The sequence below is a fragment of the Ornithorhynchus anatinus genome, chromosome X1 (assembly GCF_004115215.2).
Source record: "Ornithorhynchus anatinus isolate Pmale09 chromosome X1, mOrnAna1.pri.v4, whole genome shotgun sequence".
NCBI classification, from domain to species: Eukaryota; Metazoa; Chordata; class Mammalia; order Monotremata; family Ornithorhynchidae; genus Ornithorhynchus; species Ornithorhynchus anatinus.
In genome coordinates, this window is record NC_041749.1 from 72,307,337 (window position 1) to 72,329,449 (window position 22,113).

The window sequence follows — 22,113 nt, forward strand, 5'->3', positions numbered from 1 at the left end:
TTTAATATGACCTAAACTGCCCAATTAGTGTCTACATATATATAAAAACACAGAGTGATTTAGTATGTAGTGCCTAGTGCTATAATAGTGTGTCAGAATCCTTTGTTATGAAAGTTTATAATTATGGTTGCAAATTGTCCATGCCTGTCAATTTTATTAACGAATATTCTACAAGAGTGAGACGATTCTCCATGTCTGTAATTGTCACTGGGATAGAGGTTTATTGTGTTTGGGTGATGGTCCAACAATCTATGCACTTATGGCTGGCTGAGCCAGAAATGTGTACTTTAAAAAATACTTTTCATACTTTAAAGTTTATGCTCTGAAATTTGCAACACAGAATGTGCTTCTTTGCCAATTTTTGTTTTCCTTTTAATATATTTTTAATATAGCAATTGGAGGTGAGGATATTCCAGTAAAACAAGTTAGAAGTGATTTTAAACTGTTTAAAAAAATGAAGACCAATAGCTGAAATTCAAGCTCCCGATCTTTTTCAATTCTAGTTATTGAATTTTAACTCCAAAAATGAATTTTGTTTCTTATGAAATTTTAAAGTTTCTGGAATTTTGAATTTCATTCTAAAATCTTATTTTTAAAAGGAATTTTTTTTTTAAATTTTGGTGCGATGCTGATCTCCCTCTTTTCAGGACAGATGTGCCCCAATTGCAGAAATGCAAGGAACCAACATAAACAGATAGCTGGTAAAGCTATTTGTTCGGTTAGGTTTTTTTAAAAGGACATTTCATAAGTTGACACATGAAAAGAATGTGCACCTGTGGTAGTTTGGGAGACTATTTTTTGCTTGGCATAAGAGACTTTATTGTGTTGGCTAATTGGAAGGGCATGCTAGATATTTTTGTACAAATAAGTTATCAAGCATCTGGATATTTTCAGTGATGAAGTATGAACCTCATTTTCAGAACCCAAAAAAATTGCTCTCAGCTTTGGAAAGAACTGCATTCCTTGTGGTGAAAAACTCACAGTGTCTTTGATCATTTCTAGGTACAGTACTCTGTGAACATCTAAAATGAAAATCTTTGAACATGCAGCCAAAATGTTTAGCTCCTTTGGGTTTGTAGGGGTAAAGAAAAAAATGCCTCCAAAAATATGACACGTTCAATGCATGCTGATCCAGATAACATCTTCTTAACACCAATGTTTGCTGCCAGACATAATACCTTAGCAATTTACACCTCTATTTGTTGAATAATTTAAGTTCATAGATATTCTGGTAGGCATGTCTATATACATATTTCTTCCAGAGTAGGTCCAAATTCTTCCCCTGGACTGCAAGACTATGTCTCTGCTTTCCACTAGGGGGGGAAGCAGCGTGGCTCAGGGGAAAGGGCCTGGGCTTCTGAGTCAGAGGTCGTGGGTTCAACTCCCAGCTCTGCCACTTGTCAACTGTGTCACTGTGGGCAAGTCACTTAACTTCTCTGTGCCTCAGTTACCTCATCTGTAAAATGGGGATTAACTGTGAACCTCACGTGGGACAACCTGATTACCCTGTATCTACCGCAGCACTTAGAAAACTGCTCTGCACATAGTAAGCACTTAACAAATACCAACATTATTATTATTATTATTATTATCATCACATTTGAGGGTAGAACTTGGCTTGTGGTGTATACTATGCAATAGCCTAACTTGCAAGGTAACATCATGATAAAAGTTAGTTTATTGCTCTTCATTGTGTATTCAAGTCTGCTAATATAACATCTGCTGGCTGTCTTTTTAAAACTAATATTTTTCCTTCCTTTATTCTCTCTTGCTATCTCCCTCCTTTTCCGTTTCTCTTCCAATTTGCTGTTTTCACCTTTGCTCCAACCAGCTTGACTTCCAGGTCAGTACTTTCTGCTATCTTGTTCTCTCATATGCTATTCCCTTCTAAATTTCCTTGCTTTTGCCTAACATATTTCTGAAATGTTTTTCTCTCTGACAACTCCTATTTTTCATCTCATGCTTAAAATGGCTCATTCTGAGTATGCTTATTAGGGGAAGAGTATGAACAATTGCTGGAGAGTTACCTGCCCAGTTCTGACACCAAATTAATTCATTGCTTTCTTAAATTAGTGGTTGCAACAATAATAATAGCAATATTTTGGGTCTGTATAGCAAATTTCTCCAGAGAAGTTCAAAGCACTGTGTGCAGATTAATACAAGATGTAACAGTGGAGCATGAATGCAGTGCTCCAAATTGAACTTGGAAGAACAAAAAATCTGGCAGTGCCACTGCAACTTAAAAGCTAAATGTAATACTTTAAACATATTCAGTCTGCTTAATAAATCATAATGTTTTGAAGGATTTATGACATTTCCTTTAAAAGTAACAAAAAGTATCAGTATGTTAGTCACATATTGTACACACATGTTATTGTCTGTTTTGATTTTAATTTTATTTTTATTAGTAGTGAAACATTCTTTAATTACCTAAAGTATAGCTAACTCAGTCAAGCATTACATTGAGTTAACTATTGGTGGTACAGCCCCTCAATAGTAATGAAAAATGGAAACCTCTGGTAAAAAAAAATGTACCCTAGAGCCAAATACAGGTTTCCTATTTTGTTCCTTGAAGAAACCAGGTGCAATCTCCATTTTTCACCCCGCTGAATTTGAGCAGTTTGAGGGCCTGTCTTAGTGCTCTTTTTCAGGCAAGGGATGTTGTTTTCTTCCAGTAGCAAAACCGTTTGAAGAGATTTCATGAATTCATAAGTGTGGGCAAAATGATTTTATCATACAATCCTATACACTCTATTTTGTCCCAAATATGACCAAACTGACTGGTTTGCTTTTATAATGCCCCATCAGTTCACTTTTCAATTACAAAAGTGAGCCCTCCCTAGTTTAACCTCTGTGGCATTTTGCACACCATTCTCCTTCATACATTTTTCTGGGGCCTTGCCACCGCCACCATCCTTGTTCAACCCATTTTTAGGAAGTCGCAATAAACAATGCCCTCTTTAGGTCTGGAACACTTTTTTTGTTGCTGTTGTTTTTTTATAATGGGAATGTGTCCTCAGGCCAGGAGGAATTCCATAGACCGCAAAGATTTGTGTCCAGTTGCTGAACATTGCACCCTGAATTTCACACAGATATCTCTCTAAGCAAAATTCATTACAAAGGTTAATCATCCTTGATTCTCTCCAAACTATAGTCCTAATGAGAGCATGTCAACTAAACCGTAATTGAGCGGGTAAAATCAAGGGCCAAATCGTTCTTGACCATATTTCTGGAAGTGAAACAATCTGTTGTGCTCTAATTAAGAGGAGAAAACATTAGAGATGGTGACACCTTGATTAGTATCCACATGACATTTGGATCAGCTTAATTCAGTTTAGTGTCTCCCTATGCTTGACTCTTTCCTTTTATTCCTTCTTACCCTCCCATCTTCATTAAGTCTTAATCTGCCCTTTTTGGTAGTGAACCACTGAGTTTGTAGCAACTTTATTTCAAACACCTCAGACCCGGGTAGAATTGGTCATTATACTTTGGTAGCTTTTATATGGCTCAGCCTCAAAGTAGATTTTATTTTTAACAGAAAAGTAGTTAAAGCTGAGACTTTGATTTTCTATAGTGTGGTGGGCATCATCAATTAAAGAGGGGTCTAGGATGGGGAGAGAGTGTCACAGTTGATCCAGCTCAGATTTGGTTCAATAAAGGTTACATATCAATTTGAGAAGTGTGAATTGGTTGTGTTGATAGCATGTACAGCAGAACAGACATTTACTATCTTATTAGCTTCCTCCCAAGAGAACACTGGAGTTATTGAAAAAGCTCTTATGGGATGGAGATCTAGTCAAGGACTTTGAGACATGGTTAACCTGCTTTGATTACCCAGAATTCCAAATACTTTTCTTCCAACCCTTTCCAGACTTGCTAATTAAAATACACCATTGAAATGAATCGAGGATTTTCAGCATTGTTTTTTGTTCCCTAATTTCAAATCTCATATTGGAGTGTTTCATGTCTTCACAGGAGTTTGTTTGAAAACTTTAATGATTCTTTAGTCTGATATAGCCTTGACCACTGTTTTAATCAAGTGATTTTAAAATTTGCTTCATTTTCATTTTAAGTAGGGAAGTCTTGAATTTACAGATTGGTTATTTTTAATTAAATATATAGAAATTAAGTTTAGCATATGATAAACTCCTAACACTACATAGGATTTTCTCAGCAAACTACTTGAGTAAACAGAATTTCTCTCAAAATAAAGAGAAGCTTCATATACATGTGCACTCAGGGTGAGACTTTATGAGAAATTTGGTCACCTCCTGGAACTGTTTAAGAGTACAGTGTGAGACTTATGACAGATGAGGTTATAGGATGCATAGTATCTAAATAATTATATGCCGTAATTAGACATAAAAATGAACCCTTTGGGACCCATTTTATACAGAGGTTATTTGTGCATGTGCATCACATATTTTATGGGGGAATCTATCTATAAATAGCCTCATGCATAGTTCACATGCAAACCTGACTTTGTTGATAATGACGCCTGCCTGGCAACAGGCTTAGCACATTGTTATATATCCACTTCAAAAACTCTTATAAAAATAAGCTTTCCCCAAAGTAAAACATTATGTTACAGTCTTTCATTTCTCTGATGGCAGATGAAGTCAGTCCTAGATCTCACAAGTCTATCAGCGCCCCCCCCCCCAAAAAAAAGCACCGTAGGGCATCTCATTCCTTCTGTAGTTGTTTTCTGATAGCTTCCATTTTTCCACCCAGTTTAGCTCACTGTGGGTCGTAAATTCCAAATTAGAGACTACGCCATTTTTTTCCCCCATAATAAGGGCTGTGACTATGACCACTGAGGTAAGGCAGGTTGTGACTTGACAGGAAGAATTTTACCAGTAACAAATACATTCAGTTCTTCTGTACTGTACACATGATGTGTTTTGGATAGAATGCTTTTGGGAAATTAAGGAACATAGGTCTTAAAATCTTGATAGAATACGATGCAGGCAGAAGAGAGAGGTGAGCATCAGTGATGATATTGCAACCTGATGATATATTCTTTGCTATATCAGAGTGATGATATTCTTTAATACAGAGTTTTAACAAGGATGTAACCTCCAGATAGGAGAACTAGCTGTATTTCATTTGATTAAGTACAATGAATATTCCCAGAATGGCCTTTTACATTTCAGTTTAAAACCCACATTTTCTTCCTGCTGCATCAGATCATTTTAAACCCAAGCAAAACTTGTGAAACCAGAATTTTACTGGATTTTCTTTGGGTATCAGTGTTGGTACTAGGAATTTAAAAGAATAAGTGTTTTGATTTGCAGTCTGATCAGCTTTGAATTCTCTTTCTAGAGGTGGTATGTTGCACGAGAATATTTTTTCAGTGACTTAACTCATCAACGTCTGAATATACCAATCCAGAAATAAACATTTTGACATTTAGAAATGAGATTATTATGATTATTATTTTTGCAGTTTAGAACAGCAGGTTTGAGGTAAGCACACTTGAAATTCAGATATCCTGTAACTGTGAGAGGACCTCAAGGCTTGGTTCTGGTTCCTCTTCTATTCTCCATCTGCGGTGTGCATGGGAGTCAATACGTCGGGAGAAATAATCCATCCAATAGTACAGAGTACTAAACTAAGCTCTTGGAAACTTACATTACAGCATTACTACATTACAACAGCATTCATAGATGTAATCCCTCCCCACAGGGAATTTACAGTCTACATGAGGAGGAAGACATAGATTTGGGATAGGGGAAATTGAAACAATTCAGGGTCACGAATTTTGAGGTTCCATTTTCTGAATACTTTGGGCAGCACTTGTCAAACTCAGAAAAGAATCAAGTCAAAAAGTGGGTGATATCAAATTGGTTCATTATCCAATGGCTTTGCTACCACCAATTTCTATCCCTCATCTGTCACCAACTCTCTATTTTTTTTCTAAATACTGTACGGGTACACACCATCGAATGAAAAAACATTAATCATTTAAGAAAGGGTTTTTAAAACACTGTGCTTAGCACTATTATAAATATCTTTTTGGGGAAATAACATTTTATTTCCTTTCACAAAGAAGGTTGTTCTGTGGAATGCAAATTTTGTCAGTGCTATGAGAGTTGTGATAAATAGCATCTGTATGATGATGATTTCTTTCTTCCTTATCAATAGCATGTTTATAGAAATTTCCAGATTGAATAATTAAGTCAATGAATAACAAACTTTAAAGGATAATTCATTTTGGAATGAGTGGTACATGGTTCTGTCTATTTTGAAAAATAGAATTGCATACAACAATGAGAATCTTTTTCAAACTGAGTCAGTAGCATCTATTGCACATTTACTCTTTGCAGAGCACTATATTAAGCACTTGGGAAAGTAAAATTGAGTTGGTAGACATGATCTCTACAAGAAAAGGAAGCTTACAGTCTGACTGAAGAGATAGACAATAAAAAAATGCAGATAAGAGGAATCAGTAGAGCATAAAGAGGAATACATAAAGTGCTGTAGAAGAGGTGGGGTGAGAACCCAAGTGCTTAAGTGATGCAAATATGCTGAAATGTTATTGAGAGAAATAGGATAGGGAGATGAGAGATTAATCAGAAAAGATCAAGCACACAGTACAGTGCTCTGCATGTAATAAACACTCAATGAATACCATGAATGTTTGATTGGTGGAGACATGATCGGGAAGCAGCATGGCCTAGTGGAAAGAGGATGGGCCTAGAAGTCAGCAGAACTGGGTTCTAATCCTGTTCTGCCATCTGTCTGCTGTGGGACCTTGGGCAAATCACTTAACTTCTCTGTGCTTCAGTTCCCTCATCTGCAAAATAGGGATTCAATACCTGTTCTCCCTCCTACTTAAAAGGTGAGTCCCATATGGGACCTGATTATCTTTTATCTACCCCAGTCAGAAGAGCAAAATGGCATAATAGTAATTATGGTACTTGTTAAGTGCTTACTATGTTCCAAACACTGTTCTAAGTGCTGGAATACACTTAGATTCCACAAGATTCCACAAGGTAATCAGGTTGTCCCACGTGGAGCTCACAGTCTTAATCCCCATTTTACATCCTCTGACTCCCAAGCCCATGCTCTTTTCACTAAGCCACACTACTTCTCCTCAAGTGTGTAGTGGATAGAGCATGGGCCAGGGATTCAGAAAGTCATGGGTTCTAATCTTGGTTCTGCCACTTGTTTGCTGTGTGGTCTTGGTCAAGCTACTTCACTTCTCTGTGCCTCAATTCCCTCATCTGTAAAATGGGGGTGAAGACTGTGAGCCCTGTATGGGACAGGGACTGTGTCCAACCGATTTCCTTGTATCTACCCCAGCGCTTAGTACAGTGCCTGGAATGTAGCAAGTACTTTAACAACTACCGTAATTATTATTATTATATAAAGTGACTTCTTAGGAGGTAGCCCTTATTCAGTGGTTGCTGATTGTATAACTGTTTAATCATTTAATAGTAGTTTCTGAAAACTTATTTTATGCAGATCAGTGTACTAAGTGCTTGGGAGAGTACAATAGAGTGAGTAGAAATGATCCTTGCCCTTCAGGATCTTACAGTCTAATGGGGAAGATTAAAATAAATTACAAGTAGGTACTGTGATACCTACTGTATAAGGTACTGTATATGCATGGGGCATACATACAGTAAGAGGAGAATAGCATGTGCAGATGAGACCTTAGTTACCCTATAGTGTTGCAAGAAACCCTGGTTACTGGGCAAAGCCACTTCTCACTAGTAGTTCTTGAGGAGCCTAAATCATTTGAAGGGACTATCAGGTGAAAGTAGGGGAGTTAACGACAGCGGGAGTTATTCTCCCGTTTACAGTGGGAGTTATTATTAAGTGCCGCCGAGTCATTTCTGATTCATAGCGACTCCATAGATATACTCTCTCCAGAACGTCCTGTCCTCTGCCATAATCCGCAACCTTTCTAATGGTTCTTCCATTATTGTCGTTATGGTCTCTATCCATCTAGCTGCTCATCTGCCTCTTCCTCATTTTCCCTGGACTTTTCTTAGCATTAGTGTCTTCTCCAGAGAATTAGTCCTCCTGATTATGTGTCCAAAATATGCTAATCTAAGTCTAGTTATTTGGCCTATTTAGTTTAACTAGCTCTAAAATCCATTTGTCATGAGGTCATGAGTTCAAATCCCAGCTCTGCCACTTGTCAGCTGTGTGACTGTGGGCAAGTCACTTCACTTCTCTGGGCCTCAGTTACCTCATTTGTAAAATGGGGATTAAGACTGTGAGCCCCACATGGGACAACCCGATTCCCCTGTGTCTACCCCAGCGCTTAGAACAGTGCTCTGCACATAGTAAGCGCTTAACAAATACCAACATTATTATTATTATTATTATTTGTTTTTAGGGCAGTCCATGGTATTCTCAAAAGCCTTCTCCAACACCACATTTCAAAAGTTCTTTCTATCCTGTTTTTTCACTGTCCAGCTTTCGGATCAATATGTTGTCACTGGAAACACCATAGAGTTGACAATTTGTAATTTTGTGCCTGTTGTTACATCAGCACATTTCATGACTTTTTCCAGGCTCTTCATATCAAGACTCTCTCTCCCTACCCCTTCCATTATCACCTGGACCACATGGGACTACACTATCCACTATATGGATTGACTTTTTATCTGGCTGGGTTCTGAAAGCCCAGCAATTGTCAACTGTAGTCTCCCACTCATAAGTGGCCCTTTTCAATGTTTTGGGTACTTACCTAAGTCCATCAGATCATTCCCATGAATTTCCCATTCTAGCATCAGCAACCACATCCTGGCATCATTCAGAGTTTCTTGGTCTGTAATGTATCCTGCCAAAATTTCCATCACTAAATCTCATTTCAGTTGATTAGTAAATAATTAATGGTTCTGCATTAGTTTCAAAACATCATTGATGTTCTGAGGGTTTTAATAATTCTCCAGAATTATACATTGCTGCACAATGTATTATTTTAGGTATACATAGGGATTGTGGTGTGTACACTTCAATGTTGCCTTTTAAAGGGAATTTACAAACCATGAAATGAAATCTTGGGTCCATTTGTATTATAAAGAAATAATCAAAATATACTGCAGGGTGTAATATGAGGCAAAATAGGTAATGATTTCAAGGGAACTATTTGAAAATTAATTTCAGGATATATTAAAAGAGTTTTATTGTTTAAAGCACTAACTGCAAGTATAAATTATTTCCAGTTTTCACAGATATGAAGGAAACTTTATCATCATTTGGTCATTGTTGGTCATCTCAAGTATTTATGTGGTAAGTTAGGCCACATTGTGACATGTCAGATGAAGTGAAAGGGAGTTTGAAATTTAACTTCATAGTCTTCTGCTGTTTTGTAAAATGTCAGTTTGATGGTTCCAAGGACAGTATGATATGTTGTTCACAGATAATTACCCAGGAAAAAAACTGAGGGAGTTATAATAATGAGCATTGAGAGGATCTCTGATATACTAAACTGTGCCCAGACACAACATAATCGTACTATGAAAATATTTATTAGATAAATGGCAGATAGCTGTCATTTTTTTCTATTGTGTGAACATGTTTAGAGATTTTTTTAGTGCTTTTTTATCACTCAATAAGGTGGTGCTGACTTTTACATTTTCAGGAACTTCATATACTTATCATTTAGATTGTTATATTAGGTTTACATTAATTTTTTTCCTCTAAGAAGTTTAGAATATTTCTTTTGAGATCACTTTACAAATAAAAAATGAAGCATAAATCCACTGGATTGAGGCACTAATCATGATATCAATTCATGGTATTTATTGAGCCCTTACTGTAGGCAGAACACTATACTAAGCTCTTTTTATTTTTATCACTCTTTTCTTGAGTCGGATATATGAGGACAGTGGAATACAACACAGTACCTAAACTGCTGTTTACTATGCTGAAATTGGCTAACCATAAACAGGATGGACAGAAGGATCACTTGAAACACTCAATGAAACTAAACCTCAATGACATAGTAGTGGTCAGTTGGAAACACCAGCAAAAGATAAATCAGTCTGATATACAGCAGTCAGAATGGGGTGACTACCTTCAATCAATCACTAGCATTTATTAAGTGTTTTACTCTATGCAGATCAAGGTCCTAAGTGCTTGGGAGTGTACAATATAGTTGGCAGACACAGTTTCTACCCCCAAGGAGCTCAAAATCTAGTGAGAGAGACAGATATTAAAGTAAATTATAGGTAGGGGGAAGGAAGAGAGTTTAATTGTATTTACATAAGATTTGGGAGGAGGGTGATTCCCAAGTGCTTAGGTAATGCAGAAGTGCCAATGTGCTGGTAGTGTAGGGAGATGGGAGATTAATCAGGGAAGGCCTCCTGGAGCCGAGGTGATTTCAGAATAATAATAATAATAATAACGATGGCATTTGTTAAGCACTTACTATGTGCCAAGCACTGTTCTGAGCCCTGGGGGAGATACAAGGTAATCAGGTTGTTCCACATGGGGCTCACAGTCTTAATCCCCATTTTACAGATGAGGGAACTGAGGCACAGAAAAGTTAAGTGATTTGCCCAAAGTCACACAGCTGACAAGTGGTGTAGCCAGGGTTAGAACCTATGACTTCTGACTCCCAAGCCCATTGATGAATTTTTTTGCTGCCCTGTCTACTGCCTCTGAGGGAGCTGCGGCAGCAACTGGCTTCACGGGCTGCACAGAGCGATTTCCGTCCCCCTCCCCCCACCCCACAAATATTGCTGGAGCCCAGTGCTGAGCTGGGTGATCCCTCTGGGAGTATGCATGGAGTGCATGCCTTCAGGACTGGGGTGGGGGCTCATCCCTCCTACTTTGTCCATATTAACTCCTCTCTCTCCCTCTGTGGGTATCTGGGCCAAGGTTCCTTGCTGGCTTTAGGACCCATTCTTCCTCCTCTTCCTTCTTGCTTCACTCCTTGCCAAGTGGGAATGATGCTGGGCTGGGAGGTTGGGCTCTGACTACACAGCTCTTCACTTTGTAGTCATTGGGCGGCAGAGGAAGGGGAACTAAGTAGGAGGGTATTGGCAGCCAGGAGCACTCCAGTTTACTTACTGGCAATCATTATTTGACCAGATTCTCTTTATTCACCAGTAACAATCTTCTCTTCCCATCCTCCACAGCACCCGCCAATCACTGCCTGTTCAGTAATACATTTGTTTTATCTTCATCTCTGCCTGCTGCCCTCTCTCTATCTGGGGCTCATTCTGAGCTAGAATGGTCCCTTATCGCCTTTAAATACTGACCCCCTTGGTTCCATCCCATGTACAGGGATCTTCATCCAGTGGGTGTTCAACATGTACAGATAAATGAATAAATGAATCGTTAAACCCTGGAAGGCACTACAGAGACAGGTGATAGACTTTCCCTTCTTGGAACCTCTTTGATTTCCAGACAGATTCTTATCAGTCTGGCTTTAGGTTAGGTGTGAGTCTAATTGGAAGCATGGGGATGAACTGGATGACTTCCAGAAGTCCCTATCAGCCTACAACTCTTTAACTCCTTTTCCCTGAGAAGCAAAACATGCTTTTCCAAACTGTAGCCACTAACATAATCTCCTCACATCACTTTCCTTAACGTGACCCTATAGATTAACTAGACATAGTTTCAAAACCATGATTTTCATCAAAGGCTTGGGTCATTCCTGAGGGTTAGTAATCCTCATGTGGTTGATCTTGTTACTCCTCTGCCCACCCATTTTTCATATGAGGAAACTTAGACAGTTGATTGATGTCGAAAGAGTCAGGGCCAAGATCCTGGACACCACAGAAAACGGGCTGGAAGCAAGAAACAGTATCTACAAATAGCAGTGTAATCAACAAGTAGGCATTTCTCCAAGATCCTGGCCAGCAGGCAGTTATCAAGGCTCAGAGTATTCCAAGAGACACACCTGAGCTAGTTAGATGAAAGCCACTCCAATTAAAAAAAATTGTAGCAAAGGAAAAAATGGTTATCATCACCTTGCAATTTCTTATGACCATGCCAAAAGGGAGATAAACAGACATGCACATCAAGTTAAGGGGCATGCTTGACTAGTGGTGGAATGCCAAGGTCAAAGCTAATCCCATTTCATGCTGTAGAGACCAGATAAATCACTTTCAGGTATTCCTGAAGAAGCTATGTGGCCTGTACCCAGCACCTGCAGCACCACTGAAAATTGTAGATGGATCCACCCTTACCAGACATAAGGGAAGAATCCTGTAGAGAAGGCACTCTATTGATTAAATTTTCTATCATCATAAAGTAGTCGCCAAATGGGCATCCATGGTCTGCACTATAATAGTAGACGGAGCCATGGAAATTGGAAAAGCACCTGGATCTGAAAACATTCCCACAGATATGTATGCAAGGAAGGTAGAATGCACATAATCCTCTGCATGAGTTTTTCTCTTTATATGCATCACTTCCCCCTTATTTTCACTTCTCTCCCACTATACTTCTGCTTTCATGCTTCACTCCTCTCAACAAGCTACTTAAATATCTTCATGAAAATATGGCTCACTCGTGTCAGAGATGAAGGTTCCCTGTGTTAGCCTTTCTTCACTGTCGGAGTAAAAGAGTACTCTTTAATGTGCTTGATCCTGTTTGTCCTACCCTGCCATGCTTGAGATGCAACAAGGGACCTGTCATCAAGGAGCTTATGAAGTATTGGGAGGGAGACAGACACTAAAGTAAATTACAGGTAGGAGGAAGCAATGGAGTTTGAAGATATGTACATAAGTGCTACCATTTGGGTTGGGGCTATGTGAATACTCAAGGGCCTAGGTGATGCGGAAGTGTTGAAATGACATTAGGCAGGAAGGTCGGGTGAGAAGATCAGAAATTAATGAGGGAAGTCTTCCTGGAGGATATATGATTTAACAAGAGAAAACAGCATGACCTATTGGATATAGCACAGGCCTGGGAGTCAGAAAGACTGGATTCTTATCCCGGCTCCACCACTTGTCTGTTGTGAGACCTTGGGCAAGTCATCTCACTTCTCTGTGTCTCCATTCCCTCAACTGTAAAATAGGGATTAAGACTGTGAGCCCCATATGGGACAGGAACAGTGTTCAACCTGACTAGCTTATATCTGCTCCAGTGCTTAGTACAGCAGTTGGCACATATTAAGCACTTAACAAGTACCATTAAAAAACAAAACAAACAGGAAAAAAACAAAGGTCTTGGAGACAGGGAAAGCAGTGGTTGGCTAAAGGGGAAGGGAGTTCTAGTCAGATCAGGGGGTGTATGCAAGAGGTCGTCATTGAGGTATGAGAATGAGGAACACTGAGTAGGTTGGCTTTAGAAGGATGAGATTGAGGGTGTAAAGAGAAGGGGAGAAGGAAGAATATGGAAGAGAGCTGATAAAGTGTGTTATAACCAGTGGTAGGGAATTTCTACTTGATGCAGAAAGGAATGGGCAACTGTTGGAGGTTTTTGAGGAGTGGGAGATGTGTGCTAATCACTTTTAAAAGAAATGATATGGGCAAGAAAGAGAATGAAGTATGGACTGAAGGGATAAGGGCTGTGTAGGTGTGTTTGAAAGTGAAGGGAAAGGAGACATAAGAGAGTGAGCAGGTGAAGGCAGTGAGGGAAGGAAGAAGATTGGGGAAAAGTGTTTTCATAGCGTGTGAAGAGATGGAGTCAGAAGTGCAAGTATAGAGGGTTGATTTTGCCTGGAGGAGGATGTTGATGCACTAGTCAAGTCAGGATATGATAAGTGCTTGGACCAACATAATAGTTTGGATGGAGAAGAAAAAGTGGATTGTGCAGATGTTATGAGGGAAGAATTTACAGGATTTAGTGACTGACAATATGGGAATTAAAATAGAGAGATGGATCAACGATAACGGGCTTGAAAAGTGGGGTGGATGTTGATGTTTTCAAAATTGAGTCTTGAGGATCACGCACAGTTAGGGAATGGATGCCAGAGGAACAGCCAGCTAAAGAGACCAAGAAGCAGCAGCAGACACATAGGAGTAGAACCGGGAGAATATTGTGTCAGAGAAGTCAAGGTTAGAAAATCTCCCCTCTAGATTGTAAGTTCCTTGCATGCAGGGTATGTGTCTACCAGCTCTGTGATAATGTAGTCTCTCAAGCACTTAGGACAGTGTTTAGGATTTGTTCATCAAGATAGGAGAGATTAGGTAGGATGTCCAAATGGAGAATCATGGCCTGGGTTTAGTGCAGGGTGGCAAAGAGTTAGAGGCCTCTTTCCAGGGAGAGGACATTTTTGCTAGGAGGAGGTGTGTGGGAGAGGATCAACATAGAGGCAGACAGGAGACAAGGATATTTAGAAAGCAGCGTGGCCTAGTGACCATGGACCTGGGAGTCAGAAGAACCTGGGTTCTAATCCCAGCTCTGCCACTTGTCTGCTTTCTGACCTTGGGCTAGTCACTGCACTTCTCAGCGCCTTAGTTACTTCATCTGTAAAATGGGGATTAAAACTGTGAGCCCCACGTGGGACAGGGACTGTGTCCAACCCAATTTTCTTGTATGTATCCACCTCAGCACTTAGACTAGTGCCTGGCACATAGTAAGTGCTTAAAAAATACCACAATTATTATTATTATTATTCCATCTAAATTGCTCAGAAAAGTGGAGATGGGGCCCAAGGGGTTTGGGAGTTGGGTGGTAGCAAATGATGGTGAGGAAATATTCTGTCAGGAATAGAAAACTGACTAAAAGATAGGAAACAAGGGTTGGAGAGGAATAGCCACTTTTTTCGATGGAGAAATGTAAATAGCATTGTTCCCTATGGATCGGTGTTAGGTCTGGTTTTAATTATTTGCTTAGTAATAAAAAAAGTACTTCATTAAATATTTCATTATTGTTGCATAAATTTAGTGAAATAACGATTTAGTGAAATACCTTTAATATTAATGAAAAGCTATTTTATATCTTTAATAATTATTTTTCCTGAAAAATTGCAAGCTTTTCAAGGCAGAGACTGTGCCTTTAAAATTCCGTTGAGCAATCTCAAGCGCTTAATACAATTCTCTGCCTACATAGGCACGTAGTAAATGCTCCTGCTACTGAGATGGTGATGATGAAGCACCCTCAGCCACTCGCTCAAGTCCAAGAATCATGAATGGCTATGTTTGTTTTGGAGGTATCATTCGGATCAAGAACACATGTCAGATCAAGTGAAATTTACACTCTGACCTTCAGCCACACTGCTGCCAGGATTCCCACTGTGTGTTTGCTTTTAGGCATAAAGAGGATTTATATTCAGTGGCTGGCATTGGTGTTATTGATTTTTTTAAAACATGAATTTTTTTCTTTCGATGTATGGGTGATATCATTTGAAAACATTCTACAAGGTCAGAATTTATATCTTCTTGTAGATAGGGATATGCAAAAATATAAGCATTTCTTGTCCCCCAAAAAAAGGAATCTAGAAAGCATCCTCGTCTACCTCCTCTCTTTTACAAGGAGCCAGTTCACCTTTCAGAAGTTAAAAGACAGCTCTTTAATGACTTGCAGTAGAAACAGTGTGCTGGGGAAAAAATAATAATATTAATTGTGGTATTTGTTAAGGAATTACTATGTCCCAGGCACTGTACTAAACGCTGGGGCGGATACCAATAAATAGTGTTGGACACAGTCCCTGTCCCATGTGGGGCTGAAAGTCTCAATCTCCATTTTGCACAAGATCACACATCAGACAATTGATGGAGCCAGAATTAGAACCCATGGCCTTTTGACTCCCAGGACTGTACTCTATCCACTATGCAATGTTTTGCACAGTGTCTGGTACATCGTCAGGCTTCAATAGATTTTCAGTAATACTCGTATTTTAGTGTTAGTGATAACTTGGTTTAAACTAAGATTTTGGGGGATTTATTGGATCTATTTTATTCTTTTGAGTGGAAGGGTATTTCCTTGATAAATTGAAGAAACATCATTCATTTATTAGAATTTCAGAAGTTGGTTGTGCTGGCAATTCCAGCAAGAATAGAAGTTATCTAAACGAGCAGTTCAAGGGAACATTTATTTTCCCTACTGAATAAACACATGATATACCTCTCTTTGTAACAGCTTCTAGTAGGCCCGCTGAATGTGACTTGACATTATGTAAGGTCGGCAGACTCATATATTAAAGATGGCTTTCAATTCTCTAAAGCACTTCAAGATGGAATCAGTGAAAGGAGAAGTGAAAAAAGAGTACTAAGTCATCCAGTCCATCCTCCTTCCTGTTCAAGAATGCTCTCTATGGAGAACTCTGGGGAAACAGCCAAGACAGAAAGATTTCCTGTAGAGAACCTAATCGTCTTCCAAGAATCATTTAGGAAGATTAGTCAGTGACCTACATAGAGAACTCAGTGAACTCCAAGTAGCATATACTTTGAAGAGAAATTAGTGGTCTGGCTAGTTATGGTTTTCTATATAGACCAGTAATCCAGTTCACAGTATGACAGCACCTACCATAGGCTCCAACTTCATTGGGAGCATGGACGCATGGTCCTCATGGGATTCAAACCGAGGGGGTGCATCCATTAGCTTTGGTCTTGTAGATTTGGGGGCTGGAAAGCGACCCTAGGCGTGGCTGGGATTTATCTCATCTTTGCCATTTGCTGGCATGATGCAGCCCCCATTGCAAGCGCTACATTTTTTTCTCTGGAGGATCTCTGGAGGTTCTCTGGTCCCTTCCTTTATCCACCCTTTCTCCCTCTGCCCAGATTACCAGCAAAGCCCAAGGATGAGGCAGGCAGATGGCTTGTCCTCCAAGGGTTCCAGAGCTTTCATGAGAGCTGCCTCTGGCCTGTCCTCAGATCTCAGTGATAGTGGCCACTGTCTGGCTGTGAGGGTGACAACTTCTTATTCCTCTCCCTTCTAGCTTCATTCCCTTTCTGCTTCTTCCCTTTCATCAACTCTTCTTCTTCCCCATTTTTTCCACCCTCTTCACTTTCACCCTTTTTACTCTCTTTTTCAATCAGTAAATCCATCAATCATATTTATCGAGCACTTACTAAGTTTAGGGCACTGTACTAAGCTCTTGAGAAAATACAGTATGAGAGAGTTCACAGACAGGTTTCCTCCCCACAAGAGGTTTACATCTCCCTCTTCCCCTCAAAGCTCTATCCCCTCAATGCCCTGCTTCAAGTTCTCTCCCTCCCATGCTCAAAATTACAAGTTGGTATCCTGACACCATCACTTCATATCAGACAAACAGAAATTAAACCTACGGTGGAACAGGGAGTGAGTGTTCTTCCTAAAACTAAGTTCAAGAAGCAGCATGGCCTGCAGAAGAAGCATAGCTTAGTGGAAATAGCATGGTCCTGGCCTGGGAGTCAGAGGATCTGGGTTCTAATCCTTGCTCTTCCAATTGCTTGCTGTGTGACCTTGGGCAAGGTACTTGATGTCTCTGTACCTCAGTTTTCACTCATTTAATTGTATTTATTGAGCGCAGAGCACTGCACTTGGTATATTTCCTGCCCACAATGAGCTAACAGTCTGACAGGCATGAATACAAATTTAAAAAAATTACAAATATATACATAAGTGTTGTGGGCTGGGAGTGGGGAAGAGCAAAGATAAGAAGTCAGGGCAATGAAGAAAGGAGTAGGAAATGAGGAAATGTGGGGCTGAGTCTGGGAAGGCCTCTTGGAGGAGATGTGCCTTCAATATGGCTTTGAAGGAAGCAAGAGTAATTGTGGGATTTGAAGAGGAAAGGCAATCCAGGCCAGAGGCGGGATGTGGCTAGGGGTCAGCGTTGAGATAGGCAAGATCAAGGGACAGTAAGAAGGTTAGTACTAGAGGAGTGAAGTGTGCGAGCTGGGTTGTAGAAAGAGAGAAGCAAGGTGAGGTAGGAGGGGACAAGGTGGTGGAATGCTTTAAAGCCAATGATGAGGAGTTTTTGTTTGATGCAGAGGTGGATGGGCAACGACTGGTGTTTTTTGAGGAGTGGGCTGATATGTGCTGAACGTTTCTCTGGACAGCAGAGTGAAGTATGGACTGAAGTGGGGAGAAACAGGAGGCTGGGAGGTCAGCAAGGAGGTTGATGCAGTAATCCAGGTGGGATAGGATGAGTGATTGTATTAATGTGGTAGCGGTTTGGAAGGAGAGGAAAGGGTGGATTTTAGCGATGTTGTGCAAGTGGGACTGATAGGATTTAGTGATGGCTTGAATATGTGGGTTGAATGACAGAGAGGAATCAAGGATTACACCAAGGCTGTGGGCTTGTGAGACAGGAAGGATGGTGATGCCATCTACAGTGATAGGAAAGTCAGGGGAAGGTCAGGGTTTGGGTTGGAAGAAAGGAGCTTTGTTGTGAGCATAAGTTTGAGGTGACGGTAGGACATCCAAGTATTGTCAGCTGTAATATGGGGATTCAAATGCCTGTTCTCCCTCCCACTTAGACTGAGAACCCCATGTGGGACAGGGACTGTGTTCAGCCTGATGAACTTGTATCTATTCCAGTTCTTAGAACACTGCTAGACACAAAGTAAGCACTAAACAAATACAATAATAATAGTAATGATGATAATAATAATGACAGCCTATGATTGCAGCTATTCTTCAGGGCTCTAGTTGTGGTTACAATAAACTATATACTGCACTGCAACTTTGGTTAAGCACTGTACTATTTTCATATCTTTAATTCTAAAAAAAATAGCTAATTATATGTCTTCTAAAGAGCAAAGTGGAGTATTTTTCAGAGAAGCTATTGATCTTAGTGAATTGATATGACTGTTCTAAATTATTAGCATAAATCTAACCTCACTCAATAACTACATTACAATTACTATCGATACATTTAATTTAGTACAGATTTAAACCAACAAGGAGTTAGTTTACTTGGAAAAGAGTCTTTTTCTTAAAAGTTTATGATTCATTTTGTTGTATTGTATATAGTGCATTACTAAGCACACAAAAGAAATTGTTGACCATGCTAATTGCAGAAAAAAAAATCAGATTCCTGCTTAACTATACAGTATGCAATTTACACAGTTTGTTTGGTAAACTTTGAGAAAACTTTTCCATTATGAAAAATGGCTTTAATTGAAGGATGATTGCTTACTATTAGTTTGATCTACATTAACTTAGAAATTAAATACTCTCATTACAAATCATGTGTAGAATCAGGCCTTTCTTTCTTCAAGAACTTAATGCTCTTTGTATTTTAAAATTCATTTTCAGAGAGGGAGAAGTATGGGCTAGGAATTAGTAAGATGCCAACTGATGTTGATGCTGCTCTTTTCCCTCATACAAATGGAAGCCTGGGGGGTTTTTCTCAGAGGATCTGTGTGGTCAGAGGACAGTTCATCACCTCACTATGCCCTACAGCATTCCCACACAGGTCATGCTTTAGTCAGGATCCGTGGGAGCAGAAAATGCTGCATATTGGTGCAAACTAACAAGCAGGTCAGCAACTGCCAGGATATGTTCCAGCAACAACATGATCGCCCCTGCCCTGACCTATTACCCATCCGCTGCCACAAACTACTCAATAATATGCACATTCCTAACATTCACAGGGAATGCAGCCCTCTGGTACCTTATGAAAGGATTCTGGGGCCCTGTTCCTAGGTGTAGACTCCTCCAGGGAATTCAAGATGGGCTAAGATTATTTGGTGCTTCCTTTCTCTCCCAAAGTTTTGGTGGATTTATGGAAGTTCTGAATTCATAGTTGAGCCTTTTGAAGTTCTTGGACTTTCAAACCAGAACCAGCCTCCATGAGAGTCCAGATACCCCAGAATGAGTTTAGAGACAGGAGGTGACCTTCTAAGGGCACCCTAGCTATCCAGAACACCTTGTTACCACAGGGCTTAAGGCCCCTAGTCCCTGTGCTCCATAGGAAGGTTAAGGTTTCATGGGAGGAGGTTTATGTGTTTCTGACTGGCCAGGGATTGTCAGTGTGAAGGAGGAATAAAGTTATGCCTGCTTCAGGCAAAACGAATCAAGGAGGGAGCAGAGAAGGACTGACTTTCAATTTTGGGTTGCTGGGCCACTGGAAGCCTCGACCAGGAGAAGCATGCCAAGCGCTGATAACTCTAACCACCTAAAAAATAACACAAGCCTGGAAATTAGGAGACCTGGATCCTAATTCTGGCTTCACCATTTGCCCACTGTGTATGCTTGAGCAAGTCACTTAACTTCTCTATGCCTCAGGTTTCTCATCTGTAAAATGGGGCTTAAATATCTCCCTTTCCCTTAGACTGTGAGTCCCAAGTGGGACAGGTACTGTGTCTGCCCCGATTATCTTGTATTTACCCCAGCACTTCATTCATTCAATCATATTTATTGAGGGCTTACTTTGTGCAAAGCACTGTACTAAGCACTTAATACAGTGCTTGGCACAAGTAAGCCCTTAACAAGGACCACCACAACAGTAATAATAATAATAATGATATTTCTGGCAAGGAATATGTCTGCTAATTCTGTCGTAGTATACTCTCCCAAGCAGCAGTAAGTAGTGTGGCCTAGTGGATAGAGCACGGGCCTGGGAGTCAGAGGGACCAGGGTTCTTCCACTTGCCGGCTGTGTGTCCTCGGGCAAGTCACTAAACTTCTCTGTGCCACAGTTACCTCATCTGTAAAATGGGGTTAAGACTGTGAGCCCCAAGTGGGATAGGGACTGTGTCCAACACTGTTTGCTTGTATTCACCATAGTACTTAGTACAATGCTTAACAAATACCACAATTATTATTATTATCTGCAATCAATATTATCTGATCGACTGATTATTATTATTTAGAAACCAGCCCCATTAATTCACTTTATAAACCAGGACTTTCAACAGTACAAATAATAAAGACAGAATTGAAGGTAGTTCCAGGCACTTGAAACGGCATATGCAGACACACAGTAAAGATATTTATTCACATGTGCAGCTGAAAGAAAGTGTGTCTCCATCAGTCTGTTCAGACATGCTCATAATGGTTAAAATTCCACCAGGATTAGCATCATCTTCAAATCAGAGGGAATATATGTAAATCAATCTGATTGCATCAATCTGTATAAAAATCAGCAAAATTTGAGTGTCCATTTTTGCAGAAGGCCATACTTCTCCATACTTGGCACTGGAGAATCATTCAGAGGTAGACACAATTCCTAACTTCAAGAAGTTGACAATCTACAATTTGTTATTCCAAGTTTAAAATGTTAACATTGATCAGAATAAAATTGAAAAAAAACAATCTGAACAAAATTATATAAGTATAAAAAAATCACTATTAAATATAGGATACTTTGGCAAAATTCCAGGAGATAGCAGCTGTTGACAACAGCAACAAAAGCCAGTTAAAATTTTATCAACTGTATTACAATTGGCATTTACTGTTATTTTAAGTCAAAAGTCATTCCTTACATGCAGTTTCAGTATTTACATTCTGTCCTTTCCAATTTATTTGTAGATATATTTTCCTGAGATTCTATTGTTATTGTGATTTGATAAGCCATCTGTAAAGAGCAAGTGTTTATTATGTAGGAGGATGTTTTTCTACCCCTCTTAACATACATAAATGCAGCTATGTATATTAAAAATTGGAGTTTGAGTTCATATTTTATTAAACTACATAATTTCAATTTAGAATTCACTCTGTCTAGAAAACAGCATCTGTGCCTTTATTAGTCTTCGGACTGGTTAATCATCATTTATCAGGCCCCTTAAAATTGTCTAAGTATATGTGGGCCTAAAATACTACTTAGCCAAGAATGTTGTTTACTTAGCCTGCATTTTCACTAAGCAGACCTTTTTGCCATTCAAGATATTATTTTGATTGCTTTAAATTAATTAACCTTGTCTGCCAATTTGGTTTTTCCATCATTTTGCTAAAATATATTATAGTATTCTTAATTATTTCTCTATCTTCTTCATCTACTCGATAGCATTTTTCAGTTTTATTTTCTTCTTTACTCATTTATGTGGCATAACTTTCTCTTTTTTTATGGCACTTGTTAAGTACTTACTATGTGCCAGTCCCTGTATTAAGCACTGGGGTAGATAAAAGAGCTAATCAGGTTGGACGAAGTCCCTATCCCAAAGTCTTAATTTCCATTTTACAGATGAGGTATCTGAGGCACAGGAAGTTAAGTGACTTTCCCAAGGTCACACAGTATTCAGTTTCTCTCACACTAATTAGTCTATAGTGGGGGTTTTTTTGCATTTTCATTTGTTAACTGGAAAGTCTCATGTTCTTCCTTTAAAAA

General features: G+C 39.4%; 1 protein-coding gene across 15 annotated transcripts in view; it reads left to right on the top strand.

The window, feature by feature from the left end:
• ERC2 (ELKS/RAB6-interacting/CAST family member 2) overlaps nt 1–22,113 on the top strand; it is a 900,196-nt gene that overhangs the window by 569,382 nt on the left and 308,701 nt on the right. For 11 of the 15 annotated variants that reach the window (XM_029052114.2, XM_039910367.1, XM_039910361.1 and 8 more), the window contains one exon: nt 1,832–1,843. The exons of the other annotated variants lie outside the window; for them this stretch is intronic. In XM_029052114.2, the coding sequence (XP_028907947.1) occupies nt 1,832–1,843 (12 nt within the window). The remainder of the gene's footprint in view (nt 1–1,831; nt 1,844–22,113) is intronic. 15 annotated transcript variants of the gene reach the window in all.